General features: G+C 42.6%; 1 protein-coding gene across 5 annotated transcripts in view; it reads right to left on the reverse strand.

Annotated features, from left to right (window-relative positions):
• Nucleotides 1-2,746: 2,746 nt before the first annotated feature.
• aff4 (AF4/FMR2 family, member 4) overlaps nt 2,747-19,596 on the reverse strand; it is a 136,484-nt gene continuing 119,634 nt past the window's right edge. For all 5 annotated transcript variants that reach the window (XM_038796030.1, XM_038796028.1, XM_038796032.1 and 2 more), the window contains 2 exons: nt 10,591-10,814; nt 2,747-7,056 (listed from right to left, as the gene is read on the reverse strand). In XM_038796030.1, the coding sequence (XP_038651958.1) occupies nt 6,908-7,056; nt 10,591-10,814 (373 nt within the window). In that variant the 3' untranslated portion in view covers nt 2,747-6,907. The remainder of the gene's footprint in view (nt 7,057-10,590; nt 10,815-19,596) is intronic.

Here is a 19,596-nt window from a genome sequence, read left to right on the forward strand (position 1 = left end):
TATATGGAAGGGCATTCAGGGCTGGTTTAGCAGTGGGCTAAATAACTGGCTTGCAATGCAGAACAATGGGCTGCACAGTAGCACAAGTGGATAGCACTGTGGCTTCACAGCGCCAGGGTCCCAGGTTCGATTTCCCGCTGGGTCACTGTCGTGCGGAGTCTGCATGTTCTCCCCGTGGGTTTCCTCCGGGTGCTCCGGTTTCCTTCCACAGTCCAAAGACGTGTGGGTTAGGTGGATTGGCCATGTTAAATTGCCCATGGTGATCAAAAAGGCTAGGAGGGGTTATTTGGTTACAGGGATAGGGTGGAAGTGAGGGCTTAAGTGGATTGGTGCAGACTCAATAAACCAAATGGCCTCCTTCTGCACTGTTCTATGTTTTTAAAAAAAAATAATTTTTATTGAAAAATTTTGATTTTATACAACATTGACGCACCTTAGTAAAATACCGAAAATAACAATAATATTAACAGTCATATACATTCGCCCCATCCCCATGAACAGCCCAGCATTTTAACAACAACGCAAATTAACACACTATAAAGTTACAGAATAAACACTACAATAATGCAACCCCCCCCCCCCCCCCCCCCCCCCCCCGGGTTGCTGCTGCTATTGACCAAGTTACCTATCTCTGAGCCAGGAAGTCCAGAAAAGGCTGCCATCGTTTATAGAACCCTTGTATTGATCCTCTCAGGGCAAATTTGACCTTTTCCAATTTTATAAATCCCGCCATGTCACTGATCCAAGTCTCCACGCTTGGGGGCCTTGCATCCTTCCATTGTAACAGAATCCTTCGACGGGCTACTAGGGACGCAAAGGCCAGGACACCGGCCTCTTTCGCCTCCTGCACTCCCGGCTCTACCGCAACTCCAAAAATCGCGAGTCCCCACCCTGGTTTGACCCTGGATCCAACCACCGTCGCTACCGTCCCCGCCACCCCCTTCCAGAATTCTTCCAGTGCTGGGCATGCCCAGAACATATGGGCGTGGTTCGCAGGACTCCCCGAACATCTGGTGCACCTGTCCTCACCCCCAAAGAACCTACTCATCCTAGTCCCGGACATGTGGGCCCGGTGCAGCATCTTAAATTGGATGAGACTAAGCCTCGCACATGAGGAGGAAGAGTTGACTCTCTCCAAGGCATCCGCCCAAGTCCCGTCCTCTATCTGCTCCCTGAGTTGTTCCTCCCATTTAGCCTTCAGCTCCTCCACTGACGACTCCTCCACCTCCTGCATTACCTTATAGATGTCAGACACCTTCCCCTCTCCTACCCACACCCCCGAAAGCACTCTGTCCCCTGCGAGGGCAGCAAAGGGAATCCCTCTACCTGTCGCCTAGCAAACGCCTTTACCTGCAGGTATCTGAACATGTTCCCTTGGGGAAGGCCACATTTATCTTCCAGTTCCCCCAGGCCCGCAAACCTCCCGCCAATAAACAGGTCCCTCAATTTGCTGATGCACGCCCTTTGCCACCCCCGAATCCCCCATCCGTGTTCCCCGGGATGAACCGATGGTTGCCACCCAGTGGAGCCTCCATCGAGCCCCCTGTTTCCCCCCGATGCCGTCCCCACTGTCCCCAGATTCTTAGGGTCACCGCCACCACTGGGCTCGTGGTAAACCTCTTAGGGGAGAGCGGCAACGGTGCCGTTACCATGGCACCCAGGCTCGTACCTCTACATGACGCCATCTCCATTCTTTTCCACGCCGCCCCTCCATCACCCATTTACACACCATTGACTGCTCAATAGTACACCAGAAGGTTGGGCAGCGCCAGCCCGCCACTATCCCTTCCTCGCTCCAGGAACACCCTCCTCACTCTCGGAGTCCCATGTGCCCACACAAAGCTCAGAATACTGCTAGTCACTCTCCTAAAGAAGGCCCTGGGGATAAATATGGGCAGACACTGAAAAAGGAACAAGAACCTCGGAAGCACCGTCATTTTGACGAACTGTACCCTCCCCGCCAACGACAATGGCAGCATGTCCCACCTCCTGAACTCCTCCTCCATCTGATCTCCCAGTCTGGTGAAATTATGCTTGTGGAGAGTCCCCCAGTCCCTAACCACTTGCACCCCCAGGTACCTAAAACTCTCCCCTGCCCACCTAAGCGGGAGCCTACCAATTCCTTCCTCCTGGTCTCCAGGGTGCACCACAAACACCTCACTCTTGCCTAAGTTTTGCACTGTTCTATGTTCTAATGCCAGCAGCGCAGGTCCAATTTCCGTATTGGCCTCTCCGAACAGGCGCCGGAATGTAGCGACTAGGGGCTTTTCACAGTAACTTCATTGAAGCCTACTTGTGACAATAAGCGATTATTATTTTGATAATTAACATGGAAAAACAGAATACTTTCAAATATACAAATAGAGCAGAACAAATCACAAAGTTGAGAAGGATGAATTATTTACATGGAGGGCGACCAGTAAAATGGGCAGTTGAGGCCATGACACAGGACTCATTTATCAGCCAAATGCTGTAATGGGAAAATGATGGGATCTGTATTCTGGAAATAGGAAATCAAGAGTAGTCTTCAAAGATCTACTTTGGGCTGATCCAAAATCAACCTCAGATGAAAAAATTATTAAAGAGAATGGTGAAGGCATTTAAATAGAATTCATAACCTTTCCCCCTTATTTACAGGGGGGGGGGGGGGGGGGGGGGAAGAGGAGCCATACAAGAAATGCAGCTTGATAGAAAGACTTCACCTTCACATGCATGGTAGCATGAATGCAATAAAAACAAAGACTAGTCAGCATTTGAAAAGTTTATTAAAGAAAATGCTCACTGGAAGTTCACTAAAGTTAACAATTTTGCATTATACAAAGCAGACCTACTTTCTTGACAGAATAATTAACAATAATCTGAGTGTTTTTTCATACACAGTAAATACGTGAATCCCATTTTCCTTAAAAATATGCAACTTGTGGCTGAAGTTGAAAAATACAGAGCGGAGCTGCAACAATCTAGATTTGCTAGAAACCCTTTTCCATTATGATGGAAATATATAATATTCTTTACAGAAGCCAAAAGTTCAGGTTATATAATGCTTTACTTGCCATAACCAGATTATTTTACAAATACTTCCCAATGCAAATGTGTCATATCTGAGACAATCTTGACCCTGCAGTAGTACTCTTTGTAGAGTCAAAGTACTGTATACTGCAAAAAAATGGCACTATATTACGAGAGCAACCTCATCCAAGCTATAAAGCTTTTACTCACTGAGTTCACTACTCACCTCCATTTGTATAAGTCAACGTAAGCAAGTGTTATAAATCATAAGCAAACAAGTTATTTGGAACATATTTAAAAGAAAATTAGAATGAAAAGTAGTCCATTTCCCATAAACTCTAAAAAGGTACATTGTGTAAGGTACATTTTGTAAGTTACATATGCTAAATTATATTAACTAATTGTATTTAGTAATACATTTATTTGACGGGGATAACACTCCATGAACTTATATAGTTCAAATAAAATACAGGCAGTTACTTTGAGGACCTCCAAAACAATGCAAAATGCTAGTATTCAAGTTACTTCATTTTTCTTCCATTACTGGTACAAAATTTGTTTTTAGGTCGGTTAGGGCTGGGAAAAGAAGAAATATTAAACAATCTAGCAATCAACTGAACATTGTACGAGTAACTTTGTAAAGAAATAAAAACATTCATTTTCAGGAAATCCTCCAAATTAAAATCAAAAAAGCGACAGGCAAATTGAGAACAATGATTTGGTGAGGTATAAACACTGATCAGAACATGTTTTAATAACATTATAGGAACATACAAAAGTCAGCTGCATACTAAAGTGTTCATAGTTATCACTTCCCTTTAAAATTATTTTAAATGTTTTCTGTAATATTTTATTATATCCGAAATGCTCAATGTGTTTTGACGAATTCATCTTTAGTACTAGACTGGAAATAAACAAAAATACTGTGTAGAAGCTAAATGAGCGGGGAGATAGTTTCCAGTAAATTTTGTTCATCTTTGGATTCTGAAAATGAGTACACAAATCATAGGGAAGCATTAAATGCAAACAGCTTGTTAAAAGGTCTAGATGACCTAGACATCTACAGTAATAAATACTATAAAATATTATAAGGTCAGTTATTTCTATCAAATAAACATTTATAATTAGAACTGCACATTACATTTAAAAACTTTTGATACTTTATGCGCAGACATAGTATCAAACACAAACCTATTACACACCTTCAGTATTAACATCACATACACATATCTCAAGACAACAACGGTAAAGATTGAAACCATTTTGGAATTTGGCTGAATGACACGTTTGAGGATCTCTCTAGATACCACTGGACAGGAAGACTGCTAGTTAGTGGTTCAATGGGCATTTCATGTGGTTTAATACATTAGCAGTTTCTATAGAATGGACACTGAAAAATACATTATAGATTACTTTGCAGTATTAGTTAGAATAAGTGGCTCTCTCTTTTTTGATTACACTAAAGTATTATTTATTTTGACTTCTTCAAAGTTTGCCACCAACACAAAGGCATTTTGGGCAGTAACAGATGTGAGGAAAAGCATGGTTGCTGAGCTGTTCCATCCAGTTCCATTATGAAGCTCTATGAATATGAACGGTTGCCATTTTAATTTTTAAAAAATATATTCCTGTCTACTCCCATGTTAAAAAATTCCCTGTTCTTAATACATGTGCTGCAGAGGCCGATTGTTAAATCAGGTACACCTTACACAATCAGACTGGTCTTTCCACATCCAGCATATTGGAAACATTCAACAATAATTTAAGTCTTTCTGGGAAAAGAGCAAATAAACCTCCGCAATTCATTCACATTCTGTCACATCCATGTACTCTCCATACTGATGTCACTTCTCACTTCAAAGCACATTGGTGGATTTTCAGCAGGAAATCCATTTTGCAATATTTCAAAGCAGCAAAGAGAAAACATCTTTAGAATATGCCTCCCAAAATAAAAAATAAATATATAAATAAAATGGCCTGATTTAGATTAGTAACCCACCCAAATAAATTTCCTTTGTCTTTTAAACTACTTATATATTTGCTGACTGAATTCTAATCATCGTAAAGCTAGAATATGGCAAGTATACAATTTCCTTTTTTATTTTAAATTGGCAGAAGAATAGTTTTAAAACAAAAACTTTCAACATGGTAGATATTTCTAGACTGAAGTTAATTAGATTTAAAACGGAGTTACAGTAAAATAGACTCTATTTTAGGCTGCTATATTTCTTCAGTTCACCTGGCTGCAGATTACAACAATGTTTGCTCTCTGCAACCCCAACCACCCCCTCCAAATATTTTGTTCTTTTCAAAAACTATTTCCCACACTAGTGTAATCATTTTAGAGTGATATAGATATCTGGCAGTTATAGACACAAACTATACCAACATTCAACAACACAACATGACTTGAGATGGGGGAAGACAACTCGAATTAGCTTTCTTCAAATTACATCATTACACAGCCTTAATGTTTGATGTAGCACCTTGTAAGCTACTGAAAATATAAAACAAACCAGGGGAGAAATACAAGAGATGTTTAAGGCACATCCAGTATGTTTGATGTGGCAGATTCAAACTCCCAAAGAGCATGGAACAAAAACATGGAAAATGCAAACTTGGTTATACTGCTCCAGTTTTAAAGAAATGCATTTATGTTAAACAAAGATATTTAAAGCAGTGGTGTAAGTCTGATGCATAATTATTGTTGCATTGGTAGTCCGAGTTCCCAGATTTTAGACTTAATACATAGAAACTCGATCAATTATTTATATTTAAAAGTACTTTTTTAAGCTGTGGCACATCCCACTCTTACTTTAAAAAAACATTCAGTTAAACGAGAAGCATTTCCGACAAATAGATTATTCACCATAAAAGATGTCAGTTCATATCTGGTACTGTCCAGCTGTGCATATCTCAATGCTAACTCCTGTCTATGTACACTGTAGGTTGGATAAGATGCTTGTCTAGTGAAGCAGACCAGCAGATACTTGGAAGCAGGGCAAGCTGTGTTGGTGATGCAAGCAGCTGCTATTCATTTGTCCAGCATCTCAGATAGGTTACTATAACCATATGAATGTTGTACATCTCCTGTACAAGGGTGCATGCATTCTGTACAAATGTTACACTAAACCATTTCAGACAATTCACTCATCCAGTACGCAACATTCAAAAATGAATGCATTAAAGTACCCACATAAACAGCATCTTAAAATGGTCAACTGGCAATAATTCACAATTATATTGACTGTGCTAGAAAGTCAATGCTGTTCACAAAGAACTGTATACCAGTTACAGCACCAGCACATTTTTCTACTTTCATGGATTAAGGAAATTTCCCAAGTAGGTCACAGCATCCAACCTGGAAACAAAGTCTGGCCTTGAACATACTATTGCCTCTCACAATTAGTAAGAGTTTTTAATATACCCTGTGATAATTCCTGATTTTGCCCAGAAACCGAACAGTATTCAAAAGGTAGACAAACTCTAGTTACCCTTACAATTGCTTTGAACTTCTATGGAACTATTAAATAGAACACAAAATAAAACATAAAAGCACGCACTGGAGATTCCATGCAAGGTGACTTGGTTTTTTAAGCTCTGATTGCTTGATTAGTGTAATATAAAAGTTGCTAGTCACAGTGTTTACATGATTGCAAACAGAAAGAAATGATCCTTCATAATTGGGAAAAGCTTCTGAAGCTCTTTCTAAGGTTATTTGTGAAGAAATGTAATATAAGGGTTAAAAATAGTTATATGTACTGGGTTCAAAAATAGTTTAATCAGCATGTAACTCGTCATAATTTTTGTTCTGTAAAAGGTCAGGGGCCTATTTACAATTAGAAAAGTGGAAACAGTGACATGAAAGGATTGAGAAAGTAAGTAAACAACAAATTTTTCAGGTCTTCTGTCCAACTTTTCCAAGCTCATGGTTAGCATCCAGTCGGAGCCAATGTAAACCCTGACGGGTGTAGCGTACAAGATCAGTCATACTGCTGCTGTTGAACACCAAAGGATGCATCACTTTATCCAGCTCCACAAAAAAGTCTGTAAGCAAGAAAACAATTTTCCAGTAATTTCATTCATTAACATTATTGCATAAACACAATTATTGAAACTTCTAAGTATTTATTGGAAAAAAACCAAGGTATTTAAAAATATATATATATTTATTTGTGCCATAGTACAAATGTACCATTCAACTCGTTGTCGCATTGGTACATGTGTTATTAATTATCACAAGATAATGAAATGCTTAGAGCGGCTAGTCATGAGATGCATCACTGCCAGCCTCCCAGACGGTCTCGATCCACTGCAGTTTGCCTATCACCGCAACCAGTCCACAGCAGATGCAATTTCCCTGGCTTTACAATCATCGACAACAAGGACACCTATGTAAGACTACAGTTCCACCTGCAACACCATTATCCCGACAAGACTAATAATCAAACTCTGCAATCTTGGACTTGACCCTCCCTGTGCAGCTGGATCCTTGACTTCCTCACCAACAGGATATGGGCATCATAGAATCGATTCAGTGCAGAAGGAGGCCCTTTGGCGGGTCAATTTAGCATGGACAATCCACTTAACCTGCACATCTTCAGATCGAGGGGGGAAGCCGGAGCAGACACGAAGAGAAAGTGCAAACTCCATATAGACAGAACCCAGGTCCTTGGAGCCCTAAGGCAACAGTGCTAACCAGTGTGCCACCCATCACTGGCTAGAACTGAATTTTTATTGCCCATGAAGAAACCACAGGCCTGCCATTTGGGACACCAAAAATCGTAAATTAACTGTAATCTTCAAAAGTACACCATCTTTATTTGCTTTCAATCTTTGTGCACACGCATACGTATGAGACCAAGTGTATGACTGCGTTCATTCAAGGCAAGTGTGAAAGAATAAATAACCTTTATTTTTAAACTCAAACGTTTGCTACTAAATTATCCAATACATGACTAACAAGGAGAAGAAAGACACTGCTCTACTTCTCTTTCCATACTGTCTGCAATCAATAGGTTTTGTAAGTGAGCACATACATTCTGCTCATGATAATTTTTTTAAACCTGTGAAGCAATTTAGGGGAACAAATTACTGCAGTACAATGTTTATCAGATGAATGTTATATAATGTGGGTAATTGGAATTTCTTCATTGTATTTCTGAAGTTCCTCAAACAAGATATCTACCTCACTTTGGTTCCTTATTGTTTTCAATTAAGTAATATTAACCAATCAGGGAGTCAGCGAGTTTAAACAATGCATTAAAATAAGCATTACTATTATTCTACTTAGCCCAGGGATATATACATGCTTTGGTTATACAACTTAATAATGATAATTTTGCTGAAAATCCATCCACCCAACGGATTCAGTATCTACAGTCCAAAAGGGAAGTGCCACTGCCATAATTAAGGTACAACAAAGTGCAAATAACTTGTATTTGCACAGCTAACGTATTAAAACACCCAAAGGGACTCCATCAGAGTAGGTTTCAAGGAGCATCTTAGAGGAGAAGAGATCATCTCAGAATTTTCATCCTTGTTTTCAAATTCCTCCATGGCTCTTCCCTCTCTGGCTCTCAGTCACCTCCAGCCCTACAACCTAGAGTCTACACTCCTCCCAAGTCTCAGTTCCTGAGCATCCCCGATTATCAATTGCTGCATCAGAAGATCTCTTAAAAAATCCAGTTGTGCCTCGTTCAACGAGGTGCAACCTTTTCAAGAGTTCTTTAAAAAAACAGCATAGAAGTGTACATTTTTATCAAATCAATTTTGCACTGGAAACCTTACAGCACACTGTATGGAGGACAGTAGAGTCGAATGACAGCAATGTCAGGATTTCCATGCTATTTTCTCGATATTGCAGTCAGTTTCCGTGGAGTAATGACTGTAAATGCTGGAAACTTCAGCACAACAAAATCCAGTTCATGACATCCAGAAATTATCTCCGCCTACAGCTACTACAACATCATGATTAGAAATCATAATCTCTTTCTTATTCAGGAACACAAAGCAATTGCTTTCTTTTGCGGTCAGACAACGCTTCAGGTTCCAACTAGCTCTACCTCATTACTAACTCTCTTGGTCCACCCAATTTGTCCGGCATCCAGTCCTGATGAGCTGAAATTTCCAACTAAATATTGGGAAAACAGAAAGTCCCTGCCAGAATCTTCTCACCAATTCCATCCCCCTCGCTGTGATTGCACAGACCTTTACAACCACAATGTCCTACTTAACCCCAAGATGAGCTTCTGACCACATATCTACTCCATCATCAAGACTGCCTACTTACACCTCAGTTATATTACCCATCACCACCTCTGCTCTCACACAACCGCTGCTGAAACCCTAAACCATGCCTTTGCTAGCTCTTGATTTGTCTAATGCTCACCTGGCCAGCTCCCCATTTTGCATTCTCCACAATAAGCTTAAATTCATCAAAAACACTACTGCTCGCAAAGGCCCATCCACCGACACATCTATGCTGCTGTCCTACATGGGCTCCTGGTCTGCCAAAGTCTTGGTATTCAAATTCTGAAACTTGTTTTCAAATCCCTCCATTGTCTTGGCCCTTTTCTATCTCTGTGATGTCCAAGAATCCCACAAAATTGTGAGCAGTTTGGGACCCTGTATCTAAGGAAAGATGTGCTGGCCTTGGAAAGGGTCCAGATTCACAAGAATGATCCCTGGAATGAACAGCTTGTCGTAGGAGGAACAGTTGCGGACTCTGGGCCTGTACTCGTTGGAGTTTAGAAGGATGAGGGGGGCATCTTATTGAAACTTACAGGACAATGTGAGGCCTGGATAGAGTGGACGTGGAGAGGATGTTTCCACTTGCAGGAAAAACTAGAACCAGAGGACACAATCTCAGACTAAAGGGACGATCCTTTAAAACAGAGATGAGGGGGGATTCTTTTCAGCCAGAGGGTGGTGAATCTGTGGAACTCTGTCACAGAAGGCTGTGGGTGCCAAATCACTGAGTGGCTTTAAGACAGAGCTAGATATGTTCTTGATTAATAAGGGGACCAAGGGTTATGGGGAGAAGGCAGGAGAATGGGAATGAGAAAAATGTCAGTCATGAATGAATGTTGGACAGACTCGATGGGCCGAGTGGCCTAAATCTACTTCCGTGTCTTATGGTCTTAAATATCTGCATTCCACCGATTAAGGTCATACCTTCAGCTAGCTGCCTTAGCCCTAGGAATTCTCTCCCTACCTATTTCATCTCGTTATGGTGCTTAAAACCTACATCTTTGACAAGCTTTTGTTCACCAATTATCTCATTATCTGGCTCTGTATCAAAACATATTAGGTTTCACTTTTTACAGCACATCTCACTGCAGAATCAAAAAAAGTTGGAATTAACCACAGACAAAATCTCAGGCTATTTTCTCACACTAATTGCATGAGATGTACACATTTATAATCTGTAAATGCTGAGCTTTTAATTGAGGGAGTTGACAACATATATTTGTTGTTGGAGTTCTACCTTGTATGCCTGTTAAACACAGGCAACGCTAATATAATGCACTCTACTAAAATACCAGGTATGCCGTAAAATAAGAGCAACTTAAAACCTACCTTTGTTTTCTTTTCCCAACTGGTCAGCTTGGTCCCACACTTCAGTGGCATACAGGAAATGGGATGTGACTTGAACATAACTAGCCGCCATCTGGTGGATTCTCTGTGGTATTGTGACTGAGGCAGAAGAACTACTGGAGGAAGAATTATTTCCAGAGGTATAACTCCCAGTATTACCTGGAGAAAGTTTGGGTGAAACTGGAGATGGCGTACCTGCAGCTTTGCTAAGTGAAGAGGGAAAAAGAACTTTAAAAAAAAAACTTTCAACACTTGTCAAAAATGGTATAATACAACAACAAACTTTCAGAGTCAACCACTTAAGTAATTCTAAATATACTGGTTTAGTTCCTAGTTCTCTCCTTTCTCATCCTCTTGAACAAGATTTATTTTGTGGAATAGTTTTACAGGTATCAGCTTCTCTGTGACTCCTCATCCAAGTGGTAGAAGAAAATTTGAAATTAAGTAGCAGCAACTTATTTGACAAGTGGCATCCTAATTTCAACAGAGGTGCACACAATGACAGAGAAGGCATTCATGCTTAGAAATGATTACATTTGGAGTTTACCGGTACAGGTTTCTTTGGCTTTTCCAATACTTACTTAATTTTTCTACCTATACATCCCGTGTAGCATTCTTGTTCAGCAGTCTTATTAGAAATAAAAAAGTGACTAGAAAAGTTTTCTAGAGACAGGTTCTGACCTATTTCCCCAGAGTCCTGTGGTGAGAACTTCCATCAGGGCAAAGTCATAAAATATTGCATAAGTTTGAAACCACAGAGCTTAACCTCAGCCTTGGGCACAGTTTAAACCTGGGTTGCTTATTGATTCTATAGTCAGAATGAAGGTGTTCCACAATGGTGGTGAATTCGGAAGCTAGTTATGTGACATGCCTTGCAGCCCTCCTGCATACCAGTGATCAAATTAATTAGAGGAGGAAGTGGTGTAATGGCAATGCCACTGAACTAGCAAACCAGAGGACCTTGGGGACCTCCATTCAAATCCTACTATGGCAGCTAGTGGAATTTAAATTCAGTTAACAAATCTGGAATTAAAAGCTAATGAAGCCTCTGTCGACTACGGTAAGAAACCATCTGGTTCACTAATGTTGTTTTGGGAAGGAAATCTGCCATTCTTACCTGATCTGGCCCACATGTGACTCCAGACCCACAGCAACTTGATTGCCTCTCCTCTGAAATGATGTGGAGAATCCGGCGTTGGACTGGGGTGAGCACAGTAAGAAGTCTTACAACACCAGGTTAAAGTCCAACAGGTTTGTTTCAAACACGAGCTTTCGGAGCGCAGCTCCTTCCTCAGGTGAATCCTGAGGAAGGAGCTGCGCTCCGAAAGCTCGTATTTGAAACAAACCTGTTGGACTTTAACCTAGTGTTGTAAGACTTCTTACTGTCCTCTGAAATGGCCTAGAAAGCCATTCGGTTGTATCAAACCATTACGGAAAAATTAACAAGGAATGAACCTGGATGGGCCACCCAGCATTGACCTTGACACTAGAAATAAAAACGGCACAGTTCTTTCTACTCAAGTCTGGAGGTTTGCGCCAAAAAGAGCTGTTCTCCAAACTAGTTAAGCAACATCCTGGGATAGTCATACCGTAGGGAATCATACCATATAGACAATGTCTTAGACAACACAAAGGTGGTGATACAATGGCATAGTCAGGAGGGAGTTGTTCTTGGAGCCCTCACATTCATTTCTGACCCCATGAATGTCATTGAATCAGGTCAAACATTACAGTAAACCTTTTACTAAGTACCACGTTTCTACCACCATCATACCACCTCACCCCCACCCAGATAAATCAGTACTCCTCTATTTAAACAGCAACTGGAAGCAGTGCGGAGGGTGGCTAGGGTACAAAATATACTGTGGGCGGGGAAACTTCAACGTCCATCGGCAGGAATGGCTTGGTAGCACCATTACTGGCCGAGTCCTAAAGGAACTGCTAGACTAGGTCTGTGGCAGGTAGCGAGGGAACCAACAAGGAGTGGGGGGGTGGGGAAGCTGACTTGACCTCAACCATACTAATTTGTCTGCCACAGGTGCATTTGTACACAACAGTATTGATAGGAGGGATCTCCACAGTCCTTGTGGAGACAAAGTCCCATCTTCACATTGAGGATACCTCCATCATGTTTTGTGGCACTACATTCATGCTAAAGGGGATAGATTTCAAACAGATCTAGCAACTCAAAACTAGGCAACCCACGATGCACTCTGCACCATCATTGCAGCAGCAGTGTATTCAAAGACAATCTGTAACCTCAAACACTCTAGCAGCTGACAATCTATAACCTCAAACCTAGCACATCTCACACTACGATTACCATTAAGACAAGGGATCAACCCAGGTTCAATGAAGAATGCAGGACATGAATGGAGCAGCACCAGGCATATCAGAATGAGATTTGAACCTGGTGAAGCTACAATACAGGACTAATACAATACAGGAAGCAACACGTATCAATGGAGCGAGGCAATCCCAAAATGGAAGATTTGACCCAAGTTCCTGACATGTCGAATTGTGAATGGTGATGGGCAATTCAACAACGAACTGGAGGAGAAGGCACCACAAATATCCCTATCCTCAAATGATGAGAAAGCCCAACATATCAATGCAAAACAAGGTTGAAGCATTTGCAACCACCTTCATCCAGAAGTGCTGGATGATCTATCTTGGTATCATCCTGAGATCCCACCATCACAGATGCCAGTCATCCACCAATTTGTTTCACTCCACATATTAAGAAACGCTGAAGACATTGGATACTGCAAAGGCTAAGGGTCCTGACAGCAGTCTGGCAATAGCATTGAAGACCTGTGTGCCAGAACTTTCTATACCCTGAGCCAAGCTGTTCCTTTAAGCTACATCACTGGCATCTGCCTGATAGATGGAAAATTGCCCAAATTTGTCCTGACCACAGAAGGCAGGTCAAATTCAACCCGGTCAATTACTGCCTTATCATTTACTCCTGATCATCAAAACGATTAAGTGTTGTCGACAGTGCTATCAAGTAGCACTTACTGCGCACTAACATTCAGATTGGCTTCTGCCAGAGCCACTCAACTCCCGACCTCATTGCAACCTTGGTCCAAACAGTCAAGAGCGAGATGACAGCGGCTACACTTGAGATCAAAGCACTATTTTACTAAGTGTGACATCCAGGAACCCTTGTAAAGTTGAAAATTAGGGGAGAGCTTTCCACTGGTTAGTCATACCTACATCCAAGCATGACGGTAATGGTGGGTTGGAAGCTAATTATCTTGGTCCTGGAACATGGTTTCAGGAGTTCTGGGCCCAAGCATCTTCAGCTGCTTCACGAATGATCTTCACCCCATCGTGTGGTCCGGAATGGAGATGGTGATGAATGACAATGTTCAGCAGCATTTGCGACTCCTCAGATACTGAAGCATTTTAAGTGTTTTTGATTGTGTTTTCAGGATCCTTAAGGGGGAGGGGGAGCAGCCACAAGTCGTGGGACACATCAATACCAACAACATAGGTAGGAAAAGGGACGGGGATGTAAAACAGGAATTCAGAGAGCTAGGGTGGAAGTTGAGAGCAAGGACAGACCATGTTGTCATCTCTGGTTTGCTGCCAGTGCCACGTGCTAGCGAGGTGAGGAACAGGGAGAGTGCGCAGTTAAACACGTGGCTACAGGGATGGTGTAGGAGGGAGGGTTTAAGTTACTTGGATAATTGGAGCACATTCTGGGGAAGGTGGGACCTGGACAAACAGGACCGGCTACACCTCAACCAGAGGGGCACCAATATCCTGGGAGGGAAATTTGCTACAGCTCTTGGCGGGGTTTTAAACTAATTTAGCAGGGGGATGGGAAACTGATTTGTAGTCCAGGAGATAGCGTTGCTGGAGTTCAGGAAGTAGAGGGTAGTGCAGTACTGAGTAAGGTACCAAGGTCACAAGAGTGGACCTGCAGGCATGAAGGTGGTTTGAAGTGTGTCTACTTCAATGCGAGGAGCATGAGGAATAAGGTTGGTGAGCTTGAAGCATGGATTGGTACCTGGGACAAGGATGTTGTGGCCATTACGGAGACGTGGATAGAACAGGGGCAGGAACGGTTGTTGGAGGTTCTAGGGTGTAGATGTTTCAGTAAGATTAGGGAAGGTGGTAAAAGAGGTGGAGGAGTAGCATTGTTAATCAAGGATAGTATAATGAATGCAGAAAGGCAGTTTGAGGAGGAGGATCTGTCTACTGAGGTAGTGTGGGCTGCAGTTAGAAATAGGAAAGGAGCGATCACTTTGTTAAGAGTTTTCTATACACCCCCATACAGTAACAGTAACATTGGCAGCACGGTAGCACGGTAGCATGGTGGTTAGCATAAATGCTTCACAGCTCCAGGGTCCCAGGTTCGGTTCCCGGCTGGGTCACTGTCTGTGCGGAGTCTGCACGTCCTCCCAGTGTGTGCGTGCGTTTCCTCCGGGTGCTCCGGTTTCCTCCCACAGTCCAAAGATGTGCGGGTTAGGTGGATTGGCCATGCTAAAATTGCCCGTAGTGTCCTAAAAAGTAAGGTTAAGGGGGGGTTGTTGGGTTACGGGTATAGGGTGGATACGTGGGTTTGAGTAGGGTGATCATTGCTCGGCACAACATCGAGGGCTGAAGGGCCTGTTCTGTGCTGTACTGTTCTATGCGGAGGAAAAGATTGCAATGCAGATTTTGGATAGGTGCAGTAGTCACAGGGTAGTTGTCATGGGTGACTTTAACTTTTCAAATATTGATTGGAACCACTATAATTCGAATAGTTTGGATGGGGCTGTTTTTATCCAGTGTGTGCAGGAGGGTTTCCTCACACAATATGTGGATAGACTGACAAGAGGCAGGGACACATTGGATTTGGTACTGGGTAATGAACCGGGCCAAGTGTTAGATTTGGTTGTGGGAGAGCACTTTGGAGATAGTGAGCATAATTCGGTGACTTTCAGATAGCAATGGAGGGGGATAGGAACATATGGCAGGGCAAGGTTCATAACTGGGGGAAGGGTAATTACGATGCGATTAGGCAAGAATTGGAGAGCATAAGATGGAAACAGGAACTGTCAGGGATGGCACAATTGAGATGTGGAGCTTGTTCAAGGAGCAAATGCTGTGTGTCCTTGATATGTATGTCCCTGTCAGGCAGGGAGGAAATGGTCGAGTGAGGGAACCATGGTTCACAAAAGAGGTTGAATGTCTTGTCAAGGGGAAGAAGGGGGCTTATGTAAGGATGAGAAAATAAGGTTCAGTTAGGGCACTTGAGGGATACAAGATAGCCAGGAAGGAGGTCAAGAAAGGGCTTAGGAGAGCTAGGAGGGGACATGAGAATTCCTTGGTTGGTAGGATCAAGGAAAACCTCAAGGCTTTTTACACTTATGTGAGGAATAAAAGAATGACCAAGGTGAAGTTCGGGCCGGTCAAGGTCAGTAGTGAGAACGTGTGCATAGAGTCTGAAGATATAGGAGAGGCCCTAAATGAATACTTTTCTTCAGTGTTCACAAAGAAGAGGGGCCATGTTGTTGAGGAGGATAGTGCAATACAGGCTGGTAGGCTGGAGGAGGTAGATATTCGGAAGGAAGATGTGTTAAGAAATTTTGAGAAGCCGGAGGATAGATAAGTCCCCTGGGCCGGATGGGATATATCCTAGGATTCTTTGGGAGGCATGGGATGAAATTGCAGAGCCTTTGGCTTTGATCTTTATGTCCTCGCTGTCTACAGGAATAGTGCCAGAAGACTGCAGAGAGGCAAATGTTGTCCCCTTGTTCAAGAAAGGGAATAGGTATAACCCTGGGAATTATAGGCTGGTTAGTCTCACTTCAGTCATAGGTAAGTTATTGGAAAGGATCATGAGGGATAGGATTTATGATTATTTGGAAAGATACAGGTTAATCCAGGATAGTCAGCACGGATTTGTGAGGGGTAAGTCTTGCCTCACAAGTTTGATTGTATTCTTTGAGGAGGTAACTAAGTACATAGATGAAGGTAGAGCAGTTGATGCCGTATACATGGATTTTAGTAAGGCGTTTGATAAGATGCCCCATGGTCGGCTCATGCAGAAGGTAAGGAGGCATGACATAGATGGAAATTTGGCCGATTGGATCAGTAACTGGCTATCACATAGAAGACAGAGGGTGGTGGTGGTAGATGGTAAATTTTCATCCTGGAGCCCAGTCACCAGCGGTGTACCACAGGGATCAGTGCTGGGTCCTCTGCTATTTGCGATTTTTATCAATGACTTGGATGATGGAGTTGAAGGTTGGGTTAGTAAATTTGCTGATGACACCAAGATTGGTGGAGTAGTGGATGATGTGGAGGGCTGTTGTCGGCTGCAATGAGACATTGATAGGATGCAGTGCTGGGCTGAAAAGTGGCAGATGGAATTTAATCCTGTTAAGTGTGAGGTGATTAATTTTGGTAGAACACATTTGAATGCTCATTACAGGGTTAACGGCAGGGTTCTGAAGAATGTGGAGGAGGAGAGAGATCTCTGAGTTCATGTCCATAGATCTCTGAACGTTGCCACCCAAGTGGATAGAGCCGTGAAGAAAGTCTATAGTGTGTTGGCACTTATTAACAGGGGGATTGAGTTTAAGAGCCGCAAAGTTATGCTGCAACTGTACAAAACCTTGGTTAGACCACATTTGGAGTATAGTGTGCAGTTCTGGTCACCTCATTATAAGAAGGATGTGGAAGCATTGGAAAGGGTGCAAAGGAGATTTACCAGGATGCTGCCTGGATTGGAGGGTAGGTCTTATGAGGAAAGGTTGAGGGAGCTAGGGCTTTTCTCATTGGAGCGAAGGAGGATGAGTGGTGACTTAATTGAGCTGTACAAGATGAGAGGGATAGACAGACTGGACGTTCAGCGACTTTTTCCTCGGGTGGATGTAGCTGTTACAAGGGGGCATAACTATAAGGTTCATGGTGGAAGATATAGGAGGGATGTCAGAGGTAGGTTCTTTACTCAGAGTGGTTGGAGCATGGAACGCACTCCCAGGTATGGTAGTGGAGTCGGACACTTTAAGAACTTTCAAGCGGTTATTGGATAGGCATATGAAGTGCACTAGAATCATTGGGAGTAGGCTGATTTGATCTTAGTTTCAGACCAGTTCGGCACAACATCGTGGGCCGAAGGGCCTGTACTATGCTATACAGTTCTATATGTTCTAAGTCTGTATGCAACAGGACCTGGACTATGCCAAGGCTTGAACTGAAAGTGGCTAAAATACATACCAAATAAGTGTAGGCAATGGCCTTCTTAAATAAGAGTGAAGCTAACCATCGGTCATGACATTCAATGGCGTTACCGCCACGGAATCCCCCACTGACATCACGGGGATACCACAGACCAGATTCTGAATTGGGCCACCCATATAAATATTGTGGCTACAAAAGCAGGCCAAAGAGTGGGAATGCTGCGGTGAATAACTCTGAATAAGCCTGTCTACACGGCACAAGTCAGGAGTGTGGTGGAATACTTCGCTTGCTTTAATGAATGCAGCTCCAAAAACTTTAATGAATGCAGCTTCCAAAGAAGTGAGACATCATTCAGGACGAAGCAGCCCACTTGATAGTGTCCTATCCACCACCTTAAAAATTCACTCCCTCCTCAAGTCAACATAGTGGCAACAGTGTGTCTGTTGATAGTGTCACTATCAACAGATGAACTACAGCATTTCCAAACCAGTGACCAGTTGATCCCCTTATTTCCTATTTATTTTACTGTTATCATTTTGCTCCATGAATATTTAATGGACATATACCTTTAAGTCAAGCAGAGGAAGTGAGGAACTCAAAAATGTACTGTTGAAGATTTAGCTTTGAGCAGAAGAACTTAGACTTTCTGGCATCTAGGAGATTAGAGGGATTTGGTTCGATTAGGCACAGTAAGAAGTCTCGCAACACCAGGTGAAAGTCCAACAGGACTTTCACAAGCTTTCGGAGCGCTGCTCCATCAGGTGAAGTGGAGGCAGGTTCACAAACACCAAATATATAGGCACAGGTACAATTGCAAGATAATTACAGGTTGGAATGCGATGAATGGTTGGAATGCGAGGTACCTGTGATTATCCCTCACTCCACTCACATTGTTTGTACCTGGAAAGACTTGTTTAGGCAGCACGGTAGCATAGTGGTTAGCACTATGGCGTCACAGCTCCAGGGTTCCAGGTTCGATTCCTGCTTGGGTCACTGTCTGTGTCTGCACATTCTCCCCGTGTCTGCGTGGGTTTCTTCCGGGTGCTCTGGTTTCCTTCCACAGTCCAAAGATGTGCAGGTTAGGTGGACTGGCCACGCTAAATTGCCCTTGGGTTATTTGGGGTTGCTGGGTTACAGGGATAGGGTGGAGGTGTGGGCTTAAGTAGGGTGCTCTTTCCAAGAGCCGGTGCAGACTCGATGGGCCGAATAGCCTCCTTCTGCACTGTAAATTCTATGATATCTATGACCTGTAAAGACTCGCATTCCAATCTATAATTATCTTGCAATTATTACTCTGCCTATATATATATGACATGTTTGTGAACATGCCTCTGCTTCATCTGATGAAGGAAAGCTTGTGATTTGAAATAAACCTGTTGGATTTTGACCTGGCTTTGCGAGATTTCTTTCTGTACCACGACAGTGGGGAATTTACAGAGTTAAGGGAAATATTTATGTTGAAGGAAATTGTTTAATGGCAGCGATTGGAAAATGCTCCATTCAATTTTTTCATCAATATCCCCAGATCCCTTTGCTTCCCATTTGCTTTCCTGTTTTTCTTACTAAAATTCATCACTACATATTCAATCGAAAAGAGATGCGGAACATTTTCTTGCCGAGAAAATGGCTGGGATTTGGAATGCACGTGTGCGGTAGAGGCTTTCAAAAATGAACTGGATAAACATCTGCAGATAAATTTTCAGGGATATGGAAAAAGGGCAGGGAAGAGGACTGGCGGAATTACTTTCAGAGAGAGCCATGTTTACTCCAAGAGCCAAAGAGCTACTTCCTCTGCTTTAATTATTC

This window comes from Scyliorhinus canicula, chromosome 4 (genome assembly GCF_902713615.1).
Source record: "Scyliorhinus canicula chromosome 4, sScyCan1.1, whole genome shotgun sequence".
Taxonomy (NCBI): domain Eukaryota; kingdom Metazoa; phylum Chordata; class Chondrichthyes; order Carcharhiniformes; family Scyliorhinidae; genus Scyliorhinus; species Scyliorhinus canicula.